The 19,176-nt window shown below is 41.6% G+C and overlaps 1 protein-coding gene across 2 annotated transcripts; it reads right to left on the reverse strand.

Moving 5' to 3' along the window:
• Nucleotides 1–208: 208 nt before the first annotated feature.
• Nucleotides 209–17,144, reverse strand: LOC121323367 (coiled-coil domain-containing protein 50-like). Of its 2 annotated transcripts, XM_041264395.1 has the most exons (12): nt 16,887–17,144; nt 11,878–11,940; nt 9,720–9,849; nt 8,337–8,427; nt 7,791–7,896; nt 3,643–4,275; nt 2,944–3,068; nt 2,519–2,563; nt 2,251–2,355; nt 1,541–1,620; nt 1,059–1,165; nt 209–382 (listed from the first exon to the last, which is right to left on the reverse strand). In XM_041264395.1, the coding sequence occupies exons 1-12, from the start codon at nt 16,933–16,935 to the stop codon at nt 363–365; spliced, it is 1,554 nt and encodes a 517-aa protein (XP_041120329.1). In that variant the 5' UTR covers nt 16,936–17,144; the 3' UTR covers nt 209–362. The 2 variants fall into 2 exon arrangements, with proteins under 2 accessions (XP_041120329.1, XP_041120330.1); XM_041264396.1 differs by lacking the exon at nt 3,643–4,275.
• Between the last annotated feature and the right edge of the window lie 2,032 nt (nt 17,145–19,176).

Raw genomic sequence — 19,176 nt, forward strand, 5'->3', positions numbered from 1 at the left:
CTTACAATAATTGATTCTGAGTTTCAGTGTTTAAAAATAAAATATCAAACAGAACGAAATTTCAATGTACCATTTGTAATTCAGTAATATGAGAGAATTGGTCAGGGGTCTGAATACTTTTGCAAGCCACTATATATATATATATATATATATATATATATATATATATATATATATATATATATAAAAAACAACGTGCCTGCGCCTGCTTTCTCAGTTGTCTCTTAGATTAATTTTCTCCCCACTGTTCCCAGAACTAGACATCAAGTTGGACTGTCAGCAGCAATCCTGGTGTTCAGGAAACCACATCAGGTTTCTTCTTCTTCCACATCTTACAAAGGAGAGTGAGAGCGGAACCAAGATCACTGCCTGGAATAGGAACCTGCAATACAAAGTATAATCATCTTGCCATGCCTGCAGTTTGTATTTTTTTTTATTGAGTCCAAATATTTGCAAAACTGGGCTCAACGTAAATAAGCATATAAATTAATTTATAAAAGAGCTATTTATGTTTAATGATGTTAATTTTAAATAGTTGCTTCTTTTTTATTGCGGTGTGTCAGATTATAATAATCCACCGGTTCTTACTGCTTCACTGATTAAAGACGATTAAAACAGGAACAGCAGCAAAATTATAATATATTTTATATATAATGTATCAGGTTAAGTATATATAATTTAAAGTTGCAGTTGTGAAAATAATCATTAGGAATCTGCTGCAAATTCTTATAATCCTTGCAAGGAGTCCTAATCTCTAGAGTTACATGCTCAGAAACTGTACAACATTTATTTTTACCTTGATCATAAAGAAGGCTTACTTGTCATTCTATTTTATATAGTACATGAATCTCCTCCACATTTCTAGAACAGCATTGTAAAAAACACCCAAATCTAAAGCATGGGAAAATACTGAACACCGAATTCAGCATCTCTGCACGAACCCACATCTGACCTTGATTTTTTCTCATTTTCCTGAGTTGCGACTGCCCAATGTGAACAGGCAGACACAGAGCACACTAACTGCCCGCTCCACCACTCCCAACCCTAGCCCCGCTCACCTTTATACACTGCATCAGACCTGGAGGAGGGTCGAGGCGAGCAGGGGGAGCTTGTGTTTCCGTAGCTGGCATCAATGTTTTCATAGTCACCCACGGGTCGAGGCGGCCTATAGTAAAACAAAACAAAAAATAATATATATATATCTATATATATATAAAATCACATAATAATATATAGTTAGATATTGATGTGATACTGCTGTCTGAATTTTAATTTTGAATCAGATACAGATCTGGGACTCCTGGGACTAAACTGACTCAAAGCCTTTCCATTCTGCTTATAAAAACAGGTGGCCAGGTTTAACTGGCAATCAGTTAACCAATTTAGCCTGGCCACATTCTCCAATCTGTCCGGCCACATTCTCCAATCTGTCCAGCCACATTCTCACACGGCTTGGCTAGCCTGTCTGTTGGAGGAGAGCTAAACAGAAGCGTCTGCCTCTAAAAGTGAACGTGTCGAGGCCCGTGAAGGACTGCCCCACCTGGCTGGCTTGTCGGTCCTCGGTCTCTGGAGTTCGTAGCCTTCCCTGGATCGCGGTCGCACCGCCTCTCCTGGCTCCGGCTGAAACACAGCAGCAGAGGGACAAGTTGACCGAGGGACTCCCGGTGCACCACCACAAGAAATACGATGTGAGTGATATGGCAACACCCTTTATTGCAGGACCCTTTTAGGAGAATTGCTGTGTGTAATATACAGGGTGTGCAGTCTACCTGGGTTGCAGGGCTCTATCTCGTATATTATGGTATTTTTGCCAGGCCAGTATACAAGAGAAGATGCTATACGAGAGAAGACACCCAAGCCTGCTCAGTCATTCACGTTACACAGGGTGAGGAATCCTGAGTAATGCTGTTGTTTTAATGGCCAAGTTGAACTGGTCAAGTCTAATCCCCCCAAAGTTTTTAAACTCTGGAGTCTTACTGTTTCACTGCCACTACCAGCTGTACTGTATGGAATACATGATGAGCAGACCTACATTCACATTTATCTCATAAGGGACAGGAATCTGCTGATCACAACCCTCCCTGCCCCCTCCCCCAGCGCACACACCCTCTATTTCCACTTCAGCTGTGTTTGTGTGTGTGGGGGGGGGGGGTTGAGATCAGCAGTTTCCTGTCGCTTATAAGTGTGAATGTAAGACTTCAAAGAAATGTCCCCCAACAAGTCCCTGAAGTGCTGAACAAGAAATCTGACCTTCAATTCCGGCTCCTGTCGTCTCGTTTCCATTGTCCCCTTTTCCCGATCCCTCGACCTTATGTGCAATCTCTTCTCCTTCTCCATCAATAGCCGGGCAATTTCCTAGGAAAGAAGAAAGAAGAAAAAAAAGGAGACAGGAAATGAAACATCTCTTTTTAATACAAAAATCAGCATGTGAGTAGAATGTGATTAAAACAGCACATTGTGAGTTTTTCAACATTTAACAGAAATACTGGACTGTTTAGAGTATATAAGGGAACTTTACCTCATCCTGTGCCATCTGGGCTGCTCTTTTGTCTAAGTTGGTAGCCTGAAAAATAAAGTTTTTTTTTTTTTATTTTTTTTTTTTTTTTTTTACTGACAATTGTGTACACATGCACTCCCCGTCAACAATACATTATCAGCTTAGAGGGGAAGAGTGCTGAGCGACAGGCCCTGCTCTTCACCAGGTGCAGGAAGACGGACCAGTGAAAAATTGTACATTCTTTCAAACACGCAAAATGCTCTCTTTGAGCTGCCACTCTAACCCTAATTAAGAACCATTTGAAATCTTAAGCTCAGTATCTCTCAGCTGGCCCATCTTTCTACACCTATGCCGAAAACAAAATCAGTATCCTTTCCCACTGTGTTTGTATTGGGGAGGGGCAGCAAACCCGACAAGTAAACGCCTGCCCTTGCCATGCCCCTCACCTTTAGCTCCTCCTCCTGCAGTCTCAGGGCTACCTCCAGGTCTGTCAGCTCGCTGCCTCGGAGGTCAAGCCGAGTGACTCCCTGCATCACCTCCTGCAACCCATACTCCCCTTGGGGTTTCATCCCTGAAAAACAAACACTACAATAAAATCCACTCCCTGGCAGCACTTTCACTGATCGCCTTTGTTTCATGGTACAGTATAATAGTTACTACTACTGTTCTACTCTTCTCTATATACAGCAGTCCTCTCCCCGATGTTGACATGCACCCCAAAACTTTCTTTCCTGGGCAGCACAAGCGTGCCATTCTGCTTTACAGAAACAGTGAGACAGGAGAACAAAGTTTAATGTCACTGGTACTGTCAGCACCAGAGGAGTACCTTCAAATGTTTCAAAGTTAGGAAAACTTATTAGAAGTGAAAACAGAGAACAAAAGAAGGTATTAAAACTAATTAGGGACCTAACCTGGGTGCTTTCTTGTAAACGAATCAAGAAAAGTTAACAGCTAATTCTTGAACCCACTTGATCTCTTCTGGACTCTTCATGTGGAACAGCTAAACTCTGTCTTCCAAAAACCAAAAATCCTGAATTACTTCTCCTTCCTTTCAGGCAAGATGTAAGAGAGTTCAATAGAAACCAATCATATTCTTACATCAGAATGCCCCTCATTCTCTCTCACTCACTCACTCCTGCCTTTACCTCTCTGGTCTCTGTGGTGGGGATGGTCCTCTGGCCAGTCCTCACTGGAATGTGAGGGTGTGCCATGTCTCTCCTGCGCTCGACACAAGAGCTCTGTCCTGGCGTCCCTCATGTGGTGTCTGGAGCTCGGATCATGGAACACCTCATTGCACCCAGAGGATAGCCTTTGCCTGTCCTCCCACCCCTCCCTTCCATTGTGCTCCTCCCCAGACCAGTGTCGGCTTGGGCCAGCCGATACCACATAGCTCTCATTATTCTGCTGTTCCCAGCTTGCGTCCCTGCTACAGTGTGGTGCGCTGTCCCTGCTGTGATCTCGTCTCTGTTCCTTGCTGTGATCACATCTGATCTCCCTGCCACATTCTTGTGCGTGTTCCCTGCTGTGGTTCTTGCTGTAGTTGGGTGGCGGGGGTCTAGCAGGCTTCTCCTTCCTCCTCGTGTCTTCCTCCCTCTCGGGCTCCTGCAGTTTGCGTCTGTGGTGGGAAGCCCTAGAAGGTTCGGTGCTGTGCACATAGAAGGTGGACTGGGACCCTCTGGATTCCGCCTTGGGGTCGGGGTCTCTTTCCCGGCTCTGGTGTCTGTGTGGCCTCTCGGACTCTTGTGGCCCACGCTCCTGATGTTTGTTTCGGGCGTGGCCTGAGCAGCCCAAAGAAGGAAACCATGCAACAATGGGGAGGGAGGGACGGGAGCGGGTTAGTTAAAACAAAGGTTAGTTCCAAATGGAGCAAAACTGGAGATGACGTGCAGTACACTGATGGTTCAAACAATAATGACACAATGAACAAAAGACACACGCTGGTAAAAATTAGAACTTAGAATAAAGAAAGGGCATTTGAAATAATGACAGACTTCTCATGAAAATGATGGTATTAGTGAGGTTTAATACTAAGGTGCAAGCTTCCCCATACCCTGCCCTGCCCGTGGACCTGTTCACTTTAGAAATCCCTCAGAGTATTTCTATAGTCTCTATTCCTGAGGCCCTGGGCTTTTCTGAAAGACTGCCAGTAAAAAGGTATATTAGAAGCTAAAATCAAGACACCAGAAGCTAATATGATTGAAACAACTTTCAATCACTGCTGGAGGTGAAAGGCTTTATATAGCACTGCCAAATCAACCAGCTGCTAGAACGCAATATTTAGTTTTTTCTGGAATTTTTATTTTAGGTAGGCCTTGTTGGTCTGTATTTTGGGTCATCTGTGAATCACTGACTGACCTGATTTCTGCTGCAGAGCAGGACGTCATTGCCGAATACAGACTCACAGCTGCTTCTGTCATCTACTGTGTATCCTTCTCTACCTCAGGAGGAGCCTAGCCTATCGTGTCAGGCCATCGTTTCCTACGAGACATAGGCCAACTGCCACGGAATGTGCGCCCACTGCAAGTCCAGAGATTAACAGCGAACCACAGAACACAAACACAACCAGGAAACCAGGGCCAGCCATCCCACATCCTGTAGAGCTGCTTTGTACAAGCATGTGTCTCTCAGTGAGTGCTGGTTTGCATTAGTCTGAACGAAGAACAGTATGTGTCTGTACTGGTATGTGTCTTTTAACACGTGTATGCAAGTGCTTGTACAGCTAAAGGCTTTCAGTCTTATACATTTCGGGTAAGAAAAAGGCCGGAGGTTAAAAAAGCACCCTTTTTAAACCTGCTGAAAATAGGAATAAAATCCCCTGGCTTTTAAACAGTGGAAGATGGAACGTGTTACCAACCACACAGTGACTCACAATAACGTGGCACCTGGGTTCTGTCTCCTCCTGCACATTTAGGATATTAATCAAACAGGCACTTAAACTGAAAACCTCCTGCTTAAACACTGTGCTGCAAGGTCAGTCACACACCAATAGGAGCCTTTAATAACCTAAACAAAAAATCCCATGCGAATCTGAGGAACTTCCCTTTGCTTTTATCTGTTTATTTGCTTGCCCTCAGCCTCCTCTCACTTCCCGAGAGATTCCGAGTGTTGCATTTGAAAAATCAGTTTTGCACTTATGAGGAGAAGTTTCCTAAGGCACTGATCAGCTCATACCGGTGTGGAACACACTTCTCAGCGAACTAGTTACGGGAGAGATCAGGGTGTGCTTGGGTTACATCTTTAATTGCAGACCTCAGGAGGTTTAGGGTTCAGTAAACCAGTGTGCTGGTACAAAATAGATTTGTTTTAAACTTTGAAACTTGACGCTGATAACACTGTGCATTTTGTACAAAGTCAATTCATGAACTATTCTGTGGGTCAGCTGGTTTAATATAACCAATTAACCACAATGAAATAACCAGCATTTGAGTTCATGATATAAACAGCTATGAAATTTGCTTGGGAGGTTAACTTTAGAGATATACACTTGAAAATAATATCCTCTAGTTCATATGAAATCCATCTGAATTTCATAGGCGTAACACCTGAACTGAAATTTCCAGTTATAAGTCAACATAGGCAACACTAACCACCTGGTTGTCTAGAGGGACAAGAGTATGGTAAAGCTTGCTTGGCACACCATGGTAGCATCAATCAGTAAGCACTGATGACAGACAATGAACTGTTCTGTTATAAAATCAAACGCTACACTTATTAAATAGTGAAACAGGTACAAACAAAAACACACACAAGACACACGTAATGCATGGCAGGGAACAGCAAACAGGGAGAGCAGAAATGACAGCGCACGCCATCCAATTACAAAGAACATCCTTTTAAATCACGCTGGAGCAAAATCCCAGGGGTCTGCAGAGTGGAGAACCAGAGGAGGAGGAGAGGACCAGGAGGACAGACACCCACCCCAAACAAGCATTTCCGCAGCAGCCAAACAGGAGAGGCCCACCACCAAACAGAAAGAAGAGCTGTGCTGTACCGCAAACACGCTGCTGATTCAGTACCACTTGGCAGCACAAATTATAGTCAGCAGAGGGGTTGAACTGAGTGCGCTGGCCAGCATCTCCTCACCAGATGGAGAGTAGAACAGATCAGATGGCCTTGGTTGATGGGTGGGGGTGGGGGGGTGTCTACGTGTTGTAAAAGCATGTTTGAATGGTTCCATCTGGCTTACAAAAAGATCCTCGCCAGGGATCAGGTGCTGAAACACATGGGAACTGTACTGCACCTGGCGGACCATGTGACCACCAGCACTCTAACTGTCATGACTGCCCCCTACCAGCCAAGTGGTGCCCTGGTATCACTCAGAGTCGGTCTGTTTGGTCTACTTAGAACAAGCTACGGGCACAGCGTCTGCCCATTGCAACTAGCAACCCCTGGGGGTACTGTGTCCACCCTAGCATTAAGGAATTACTGTAGCATTCCACAGTAAACTCACATGCAAAATCAATTAGGAATTAGGAGGATTGCAATATATTTCACTCCTGTACAATCAGGCAATTGCACTGGACTGTGCGTGTTTTTTTTCTCTCATGTTTGCCTAGCAAGTACAGAACTTTAGAGATTGTAGAGTAATACCAAGAAATGACTTAAATTAAAAGGGCTTGACACAATGCTTCTGACAGTCGAACAGACTGATTTTACTCGGATGGCTGTCTTATTACATGCCACAGGTACTGGTGATTAAGTCTAATTTGATATTACAAGGATGGAAATAATTCTCCTATTGCATAGCAGTTTCACCCATTCCAGGTTCTGATACAAGCTTGATCGGCCCCAGTGTACAGATAAGCAGCTCAGGTGTGTTTGACTCAATTTCTAATAAAACCAGGAATGGATCAAGCGCTATGCAATGGGTGTCTTACATTTGTAATACAGGGATGGAAGTATTAAACCATCCTTCGACAATCAACCACTAAAATTTTGAGCAGCTTGGCTTCATTCTTCGTTAACCCATATAATCCTACATTCACCACGTCTGTACTGCCTGGCTGCGGAGACAACGTTGCAACATGTCTGGACTGCACCGTTATTATGAAGAGCAGATGTGGGGAATCCCATTTGAAACTATTTACTCAGCTACACGCAAGGTCAAGGTAATGCGCTCTTGCATGCTGAACGTATCGGTCCACTGCATTACCATTCCACTGCTCAATTCATCAATATAACAGATGTACGTTCGACACGTTGTGGTGTAGTGCAAGGGCGGAGCTGTCTCGGTGCAGTTTATTAAAAGAAGTGCCAGGGAGAAGGAACCCCACAGCTTTAAGAGCAAGAGTACCTCCATTTTCTGCATAGTAACCGTCTTCAAAAGGGACATCCTGCAGCTGCTTCTTCCTCTTCCTCTCCTCCTTCAGCTCCTTCTCATGAAGTCTGCGAGCGATGGCCTGGGGAAACAATTACACTCTTTCTACTTAGGAGAAGGCAGCTGCATCACTACATCGGTGTAACAGCCTGAGGAGGGGTGTGAATCGACTGCCTTGCTAATCGTGAGTCTTTACCTCTGTCACCAAGGACCAGACCCCTTTGTACTGACCGTTAATAGAGCTTATATCTATTATCTGGTCTGACCTGCAGGAGTCAGCATGGTTCCCCTAACACAGCACAGCCAGGCGAGATCTCAGGGCTGCTTTTTTCACATGCATCTCAAACCCGGAGGTCCTGACACAGTGTCCAAACGCAGAAACAAAATGTCAAATTGGCTTAAGGTATTTCTAGACTAAGCAATAAGGACATGCCTATAGCGTTATTACTGCTGCTACTATGACTGTGGTTCAAGCGGCTTCACACACATGCTCCTATCAGAAGTAATCAGGTCCAGCCTCACCTCGTCCTTCTTTTCCTGCTGTCGTTTATTCAGAGCCTGCTTCACCAGCTGCTCCTGAATCACCTGTGCGATCTCGTTATCGCTGTGCACTCTGGAACAACAAGAGCAAGAGGCTCAGACCACTACGTGCAGAGAGCGGGCAATCCAGAAGCTTTCCGGGAAAAAAAAAAAAAAGATGTTGCCAAAACTGAGCAGAATCCAGGACTGTCTTTGTTTGTTAGGACTGGAGAACAAGCCAATCGCTGCCCAGTCAGTAGCACTGCCAGCTTTCTAAGCAAGAGGGTGGTTCAGTTTCTATGCTTATCCAACTGTTGATATGGATTGGCTGCAGTCTCTTAAGAGGCTAGCTCTGGTGCTGGTTTTTAGATATAGGGTCCACTACACAAAGGTATTCCAATAATGATGTTGTTGTTTTTTGATGGATTAAGTAATATTTTGTACGCATAAAACTGCTCTGGATGGCTTGATATAAAATGGATAGTTCCATGAATTTCAAAATTATGACACCTGCACCAAGCCACAGCTTCACAGAAGTACGTGCCAATTATGCTTTCCACTATGCAATGTAAAGGCAGCTTTATAAATCATACTTTCCATAAACATAACTCTAAATGTTACCTGTCTGTGTTTGAAATGCTAACTGTAGCTTGGGAGACAGTCATAGCATCCAGGTGTGGGAGGCAGCTTGTTAATAAGAACACAAGAAAAAAAAAAGGGCAATCCCCCTCTTCCACTGCGGAGCTGGAAATCAGCCTTGCTTTTTAAATGTGAAGCTACAGCTCCAACTCCGATCTGACTGGATTTGCTCCTAGTTAAACAAGCTATAAAAACACCAATAAATAATCAAGCTACATAAATAGAATATTTACAAAACCATATCCCTTGGAAGTTAGAAAACGTTTTCCATTTGCAGCACAGCATCCTACACCACCTCAGCTGAGAGACACATTTGTTTAATTAATTTGGGGGTGGGGGGAGTGATCTCTATTAAAATTATAACTTTCCTGTAGACAAATGTGTTACAATAAATACATTAAAGGGTTAGACAAAAACCTAAGTTTACAGAGAGCCTACATGTTAATTATGACGACAGTAAACAGATGTTAAGTGTGATTACCACAAACCTGTTCATTTCTAAAGAACTTCTAAAACACTAAGATAAATGATTTTATAGACAAGCTTTTTGTAGCCAGTGTTCATTGGTTTTATTTAGGGTGTTTCTTCTCAGGACATGTTTATATATTGGAAAAAAAAAAAAAAGTTTCCATTTGAGTTTATTAAACACTATGGCAGAGAGAGAGAGAGAGATTCAATGCCTCATGATTTACCCCTCTATTCAGTCTGAGCAATGGCTTCAATGACATTAGTAAACTGTGAACCCACATGTCTCGCTGGCGTCTCTGGTTGCGTGCCCATGCCCTCTTGTCCTCTTCATCCTGCATCCTCTTTGCCACCTGCAGGTCATACTGCACCAGCCGGCTCTTCTGGATGTTTGACGCCAGGTGATTCTCAACTGGAGGAGGGCACACACACACACACACACACACACACACACACACACGTACGTCACATGATTCATTTAGAATTATTGCAGGTAATAATATTAAAGTTCCATTTTGCAGTTTGAGTCAGATTAATTGTTAATTCTCCATACAAAAGGTCACACACAAATTAAACTACACTAAGAATGGCTCAAACTGCAATGCAATAAGTAATAAATGATCCCCTGTAAATTACAGAATGTTTGTTATAGAAGTAAATTTTACTAACATGTCTCAAAAGGCGAATTAAGCATTGGTGGAAATAAGACTCCAATTGCATTGCAGTTTGATCCATTCCTGGTTTTACTACTACTTTAATAAGACAAATCTGAGGTTGTTACCCATACACGGTGGATAATCAGGCTCATTTTAAAACCTGGAAAAGGTGAAACTGCTCTGCAATAGGAGTCTTACAACCATCCCTGTTAAGTATCACATCTCTCTAATTGAATGCAGTAACCAGGAAGCTCAATGGGATCTTCCTAGTTCTCAAATTATACATCAAAAAAAAAAAAAAAAACTAATAAATAAGCAAACCAGTGGATTATTAAATGGTCAGACTGCTAATGAGCCCTGTTAAAAGGCATCTCTATATTACTACTGCAATTTATGTCTGCATGTCATTTTCATGCACGTTGTTGCTAAAATGCTCAGATTGGCTGCCCTGTCAAAACCTCTTAAATCCCTGCTGGATTCCTCCACTCAGACACAGCATATCAAATGAGGCACTGACTGAATGTTTCCAATGCAATCACAATTTATTGGCCCCAGATAAAAAAGAAAATGAAATCCAATTCAAGGCCAAACCAATACCCATGTTCCTCCAGTGGTCAATAAATCTTGATATTGACTGAAACAAGGCAGTACCTGCGTCAGTCCAAAGACAGATGGGGGTACAGTATTGATCATCTCTAGCATTGGGCTGCAGTCCACTTTGGGTGTAAAAATTGTTTATCGCAGTCTACCGTGCTTGTTTATTTACAATGCTTTCCTGTGTTTTATCTTCCATTACTATGCACTTTTACCAAGGTAACATTACAAGTCACAACTACATTCTACATTAATTGATACTAAATGTAGCGACCGGAATCAATACAGAATCGTGGTTCCGCCAGGAGCTCCAATCTGACCACAGTCAACGGCTACATGACTATCCCAGCCTCAACAGCAAACACATACTTGTAAACGCATTGGCAGTTGTAGAGCTGGACCGTAATGCCATTTTCAGTGGTTGATTATCGTCTAGTAATTATCACGATAAACATGATTATCTTAAATGATTACTGAGAATGTTTTTAGTAAAATAAAGAATCCAGACTAAATAATTTTTCAATAACATCATAATACAATACAAAATTAAGTACGATCGAGATTTTTATAACAAGGAGAAGCCGACTGTCACAATACAGAAAAGGCAGTTTCAAATTCTTTCTTTTTTATTCTTCTCAGAATAAAGCAGATGTGAAACTTTTCTGAAAACAATGCAAGCTGCAGTCGATAGAGCCAGGTACTGCACCACACAGAAGAATGATGCAATATGCTTTATCACAAAGCTTTAATCACAGCTTTCATAAGAACCTTCTTCTAAAAGTCTATTAATTAAATCAAGTTACTGGATTATTAGCGATTTCATTAACAGTTTCATAACTATTTCTGTTCATTCTAGGCTGCGCTTCCTTCTTCTTGGAGGCTAGTGGGTGGTGAAGCGATTAGAGAAGGAAGCACCAGATTATCATTTTATCAATTCATTTTTTTACTGGGTTCAATAACCTTTTGCACACTCCTCCTTTGCTAAGGTTTAGATTCAACAAGCATTCACTGTGCAGCTGAGAAAAACAAGGGAGACAACAGGTCTCTGTAAATCTGAAGGTTATTTAGGTGATCATTCTGCTCATTTTTATATTAAATAAATAAATAAATAATGCAAGTAGTCCAATTCCCTATTTGCTACTTTATTATTGGAACTGTCTGTAAAGTCTATCTGCCCGGGCTGCACTTACTCTCCTGTTCCTGCAGGTTGTGGGCGAGGGTATGATCCTCCAGCACAGCAAAGTCCCGGCACACTGTGGAGATGGGGGGGGGAGAGATCAGCATTTAGAAATACACCATTCACCACAGAGCAAACGTGAAGGATATTGAGTTGGATAAAAAGGATTAAAAAAAAAAAAAAAAAAAAAAAAGAAACATTAAATTAAAATGACTCTGGGGCCATGGTGATGGCCCAGTGTTGGTTGTGAGTATGTGGGAGGAAGATTATAATCAAGAAGTGGACTGCTAAGCTAGAAATAGTATGTCTCTACAACTGGGGTATTTTGCATTCAAATGCATCAAAAACCCTACCTTTACCTCTAGGGCTAGAAATTATATATGGAACCTGCTTCCCCAGAGACTACTTGTCTGCAAATTTTTCACACTTTCCTCGCTTCAATTTTAACTACCGAAGACCCCTCTCAACTCTGCTAACTGTTCCTGAATGATATTTTTCCTAGTCCAGCACTCCAACTCAATTTGGGAAAGCTTAACAACACAGAAAATACAGGGCACATATGCTAGCCCTAAAAGACAAGGCTAGGATTTGACAGATCATGCATGAATTAAAGAACAGAAGCCTACTGTAAGAAGGGTTTAAAAAGAATAAACCCTGTGTAGAAATGCATCCAGGTTGTACAGTAGATGCATTATTTATTATTTATTTATTATTTCTAGAAGTGTACTGACATTACATTCCACTAACTTTTGTACAACTACACACGTACAGTTACTTCGAATACTCCGATTTTGATTTGACCGGGAAAAACCCTCTTGCAAAACTACCGGATCAGTAACTCTATATGGAAGAAACCCCTGTGCAACAGCACTGGAGTACTGGTATTAAAAACAGTCTGGCACCTTTCAAGATCTTACCAAAGAACTTTGCAGATAATCAGGAAAGTACAGCCTGCACCAACAGGGGAAACAGTAATTACAATTACGCTCACTAATAACTATTGTCTTTTTTTATTTTTTGCTGGGGACCTATTAAGCTAATGAGCTGACCAGCGATACGGCAATCTTGCACAGGTCACTAGGGCAAGCCAATCATAGGATTATTCACAGCCCCAGCAGGAATGGAAAGAAAACCATCATTGCACAGCTATTAGTCATACATGCTTCAGTAAGTTAATTAAACAATCCACAGCAAGGAGGAACAGTTTAGGGTGTGCAGATTAACCTGGAATGCACAAACAGCGCACCTTTCTCCTGCCACTCCTGCTCAAACAGAAAAATAATTCTTCGTTCTTCCCATTAAATATCAGACATTTTCTACATTTCTGCTTACAAACAAGATACAAGTCATCATTTGTCTTTAAGTTTCTTTGATGCTATGAATGTGTGTGTGTGTGTAATGAACCTGTTCAGTTTCTTGTACAATATGGGGGTCGTGATAATACTGACAGTACTATGGAAAAAACAGTACAGCGCATTTCTACCACTGCTACTTATTTAGGGTTTACACTCTACTGCTATTCACCAGTGGCTTCCTCAATCAGAAGCATGCAAATCCATTTCCTCCGCGATTCTCGGTATCAAGACGAGGCTGTGCCTTTTCAGAACAGTGTTGTTGCTCAGCAAATCTGAATCCTCGCTAACCTCTCAATTAGAAACTACAGTAACCTGTGCTGGGCAGTTCAAAAAGCAATACTAGTTTATTAATGAAATTTAGGATTTTGATTAATAAGGCCCATGATGGTGCTGTATTGCAATCATTATAAAAGGTAAAGTACGTCTGGATCTGGAACAGTAAAAAACAAATGTAGTTTGCCATTCTCCCAGTGAAAGGGGTTATGATGCACAGTTTTCACCAGCTCACACTGGTAGGAGTCACAGCCAAGGTTTAGACAGCCACTGCACACACGCACATTCCCAAAACTTCTTCACCCAGAAAATAGGCAGCTCTTTGTTTTTGCCGAGTTGTTGGTGTCTAACCTTGGAAGTACTCTATCCAAGTACACAGTGTTCAGAATTCATACTCTTAACAAAATGATCATGGTATTGACAAAAAAAAAAAAAAAGAAGATGTGCTGCTCAGTATGTGATGGAAGTCACAATTAGACCACCCTTAATCCATCATACTGCTGCAGAACATGAGCACAGACAGAGAGAGAGAGAGAGAGAGAGAGAGAGAGAGAGAGAGAGAGAGAGAGAATAGTTAAAGCAATTACACAGCCTTTAAACCAGTCAGTAGGTCTGCCAGAACATTATTCTGTAACTAAGTATTGTACTAGCATGGATTAAGCAGGGTATCACTCTTCATTGTGTTAATATTTGCATTGGACATGGACATTTCTCAGTGAAGCTGTATTGTGCATGTCCCGCCTGCCAAGGCTGACTCAATTTCCTTCACTGAGACAAACCCAGGCAGACAAAGCCACCATTTAGGAGACAAACACCCTTTAATATCAGTCTTTCCAAGCACTGTAGAATCAGAGACGTGCTTTCATGTTGAAAGAGTATTTATAGTATTTTTTTTTATTTATTTATTTTTTAAATCAACCCTTTCATGAATGGAGACCTCGCATGGGGACGGATTTAAAAAAAAAAAAAAAAAACACTCTTATCTTTGCATGGGGACATATGGAAGATGCAAATGCCTGACAGTCTCAAAAAGTGGCGACTCCAACCAAGCATCACAAAAACTATCAGCAGTTTTTCATCTGCACAATGCAAGTGCTTCACGGGAACTGAATGTAGTCCTAGATGGTAAACGGCTTAAGTACGACCACAACCCAATTTACCTCAGTGTTACCCTGGATCGTTCACTGACATTCCACGACCACCTGATAAAGACAGCCGCGAAAGTCCGCACACGAAACAACTTGCTGGGTATGTTGGCAGGCATATCATGGGGAGCACGAACACCAGTCCTCCAGTCCACAGACCTTGCTCTCTGCTACTCAACAGCTGAGTACTGTGCCCCAGTCTGGTGTCGCAGTTCGCATGCAAAGAAAATTGACACTAAGCTGAACTCTGCAATGTGGACCATCTCCGGCACTTTTTGCTCAACTCCGGTCCAGTGGCTACCGGTGCTGAGCAACATCACACCTCCACACATTCGACGCAAGGAAGCTGCGGTCAAAATTGTCAACAAGATCCAGGATAACCCGGCACTACCATTGCATGACTTGATCCTCCATCCACCAAAGGTGCGTCTGGAATCTAGACTTCCAGTCTGGCTGTCACTTCCTGACCCTGATTGGTCATCAACAATCCAGTGGCAAGAGGAGTAGTTCCAGAGCGACACTCGCAACCAATTCCTCATTGCCGACCCAACAGACCGCCCGCCCAGCTTTGATCTGCCACGCCAAGACTGGACTTTACTCAATCGCTATCGTACTGGTCACGGTCGGTGTGCAGCGTGTCTTTATGACTGGGGCCTCGTAGACAGCCCACTCTGCTCATGTGGGCAGAAACAGACAATGCTTCACGTTGTGGAGGACTGCCCGCTGACAAGTTTCCCAGGTGGATGCTTTACACACAGCTGTTGATTCAGCAGTTGCTTGGTTGCGCAAGAACAGCACACGCTAAGAAGACGACGACTGTATTGTCATTCACAAGTGAGTTTCTTTCCCCATCTACGTGGCTTTCGTGAGAAATGCCATTGAAAGAGAGGAGAACTGTGAGATTCTGGACAGACTCCATTATAATGCTAATCAAAGCACCAACCCTCCTCTGCCATGTGTCTGCAGATGAGTGGCAGTTGCGTTTTGGCACATATGCTCAGGGTATGTTATTTATAGCAACGACAAAACCTAACGGGGGGGGGGGGGGGGGGGGGGGATATTTCACGACAGACAGAGATAAATAAATGGGGATCCCATTGCTTGAACTACTTCTGTGTGAGAGACTTGATCAACAGACTGCGAGAGCCAGACAATGAAGAATTGATCACGTATGGCGCTTTCACTTATTCAGCCCAGTGATTTCCACATTACCAGAAATTATTGCGAGGCAAAACAGAACTTGTGCGCAACAAGTAATTATTACAGGCGTTTATTAAATAATAAAATGTACATAAAAAAGGCAAAATGTGATTGCAGAGCCTAATCTCTGACTGAGGCTGGTGACCAATCTGTGAAAAGAGTTTGCAGTTAAAACCAAGCTTTGCCATATCAAGATCTACGTTGCCGCAAAAAGCCGGAGCTAAACACAGACGTTACTTAAGAACGCCGTGGCCTACATGATTAATACACACAACCGTCATTGGTCTTGTCATGTCACTGTTTGTAATACTTAACATACACATTAATAAATAGGCAGTGTACGTGTCTTGCAGTACAGTAAGGGACCCGGCCTTGGCAATTACATATTAGACCACTGCTGACAATGAATGCAAATCAAAACAAAAACAAACAAACAAACAAACAAAACAAAACTTAAAACATCCTTACTCGCATGCTCGCTTTTAATTCCTCATCGTATCAAGAACACTTTCCCCAAACAACACGCATTAAAAGTGAGATTCTTTGGAGCTACTGTATTGTAATGAGGGTGATTTCAGATTGCATCACTGGAGCGTATAGAAAGTAGGTAAAACAGGCTGATCCGATTAATTATATATATATATATATATATCCTATATATATATATATACACACATATATACACACACACACAACACGAGGTCTCGGGGGAATCAAAAAACAAAAACAACTACCTACAATGCTTGAAACATCGTTTCAAGTTAATACGAACATCACTCGAGTTAAAAAACGCTTAGTGAGCAAATTTTGGATAAAAAAATATATATATAATAAAAATAAAATATATATATATATATATATATATATATATAACATTACTAAACATTGAAATATACTAGCAATATCCTACAACGATTTTGGTAAACGTATCCAGCAGCTATGTTTTGATAAAACCTTCTGTTAAATAAATGTGAGCATATCTGTTTCTTGTATCGGTGGTACTGCTTCTGCCGTGAAAACAAACGTTTATTGGACCAAAACATACTCACCTTCTTTGACGCCAGGTAGTTTTTTCTTATCAATACTTAGATCAGCCATGTTGCAGTGATTCTGCTAGAACTAGCCGTTTATCTCCTGTTTTCAAATTCGACAGGCAGGATATTGAAATTTTACCACGGGCTGTAAATTTCAGCCAGGTTTCAGGTTGATATTTTTAAGCACAGATTAGTATCGGCGTCCCGAACGCTAGTGACTGGCTGATATCTCCCTCGCGACTTGAAAACTATACAATGGAACAAACACAATGAGAAAACCGCAGCACTGAGCTACGGAGAGCAAAGCGGGTTAGAAAACCACACACACACACCGGTGACAGGCGTTTCAATAAATGCACACAACATCCCTTGCATACTTAGAATTAAGAAGAGAGTTTCATTTTTTTAATTATTATTATTTCGTTTAAAAAGTTAGATTCAGTTTTTCTTCAACTGAGATGAAATGCACAATTAGAAACGCTTCTATGTGTGTTTTTCAAACGGTGACTATTTTGTAAAAATGAAATAGAAACGTTATATTTCCTAACACCCTTCAAGGACATACAATTACATATTTTTCAAAAACTCTGCAAACTGTCGGAACATGGAAGTTATACATTGAACATGCACTGTAAAGCAATGCAGACTTGAAACTCGTTTTTATAAAGTCAATCTGGAGCAAAATCCTGGACAGGATTGATCATTTGCTTCCAGACATTACCGGTTATAGGCTTGCACCTGCCATTGGGACTAGCTTGCTCTATTGGTCTAGATATAATATTGCTAATACAGTTTCCTATACTTGCCTGTGTCTGTAAAATTAATCACTTTGTTTTCCTTTTAGGAACGGTGCTGTAAATCTGGCCCACTCTCTACTACGAAGCATAACATGAGGGATTGTTCAAATTTGCTTCAGCCACTTGACAATAAAACAAAAGACCACTAAACATTACACAGCGTGCTACTGGTTGGATGTCATAAGGGTTTGATTTTCTCTTGTAACCCAGACTGGTTTGCACACTGCTTTTTGCTGCCAACGGAGGTCAGTCCTATTCAACCACAAGACAGCAGTCCAAGAACACTGACATACTGCACAGTTGTTTCAATTGCCCTGATCCCTGGGCTGAGTGCTACTGTGTGCGTATCATTAGCAAGACTAAACCAGACTGAACATACTAGAGCTATTCTGTGCCCTTCTTCTTCTTCTTCTTCTTCTTCTTCTTCTTCTTCTTCTTCTTCTTCTTGTTAATCTACAGGGCGCATTCCATCTATTATTTTAGATAATTAACGCCCTCTATCTGTAGTCCTTTGTCTGTCTTTATTTTACTTTATTTTTTCTGTCATCTTTATTTATTACTTATAACTTCCCTTCTTTTCCTGTTTCCTTTATATATTTCATCAGTATCTGTTCTCTTTTCAGTCTCCCTTCCTCTTTCCCTTTTCCCAGCCTCCCTTCCTCTTTCCCTTTTCTTTACGTCGAACTCATATACCTCAATTTCCCTTAGCCTCCTCTCCATTTTCCTTCTCTGCTCCTCATATGCTCCTAACTATTTCAATGTTTATTTATTTGATAAATAACCCCATCATCACCAAACCATCCTACAGATACCTTCGATCCTACTAAAATATTCTCAGCTAAATCAATTATCATAATATTAAATAGCAGAGGGCTGATAACACTTCCTTGAGGATTTCCATTTTGCATCTCAAATCTTTCAGAGAACTTCCCCCTATTTTTTACTTTAAATCCTCTTTCCTTCAGAAACTCTCTGATCCACCACAAAATCCCTTTTGTCCCCAATGATGCTATTTTATATATTAATCCTTGTTTCCAGACCATATCACACGCTTTCTCTATGTCAATAAAAACTGCCCACCTCATTCTCACTTAATGCCTCCTTGACTTCAGTAGACAATCTTACCAATTGATCTGTCATCGATCTGTTCTTACGAAAGCCACTTTGATAATCACCCATTCATTTTTTTAGTTTCCAAAAAATACCGCATTCTCTCACACACCATCCTTTCCATAATTTTACATATATTAGCCGTTAATGCTATTGGTCGATAAGATCCCACTTCACGTGGATCCTTTCCTGCCTTACCTATAGGAATGACGATAGCATTCTTCCATTCTTTAGGCAACACCCCCAGCTCTCACATATTATTATAAAGTTTTAATAATATTTCTAAACCTCTATCTAGTAACATTTAAAACATAATATTAGAAATCTTATCTTCACCTGGCAAGGAATTCTTGCTTTTTTCAATCGCAGCTTTCACTTCATCCATTGGAAATTACACA

This window comes from Polyodon spathula, chromosome 11 (assembly GCF_017654505.1).
Source record: "Polyodon spathula isolate WHYD16114869_AA chromosome 11, ASM1765450v1, whole genome shotgun sequence".
Lineage (NCBI taxonomy): Eukaryota > Metazoa > Chordata > Actinopteri > Acipenseriformes > Polyodontidae > Polyodon > Polyodon spathula.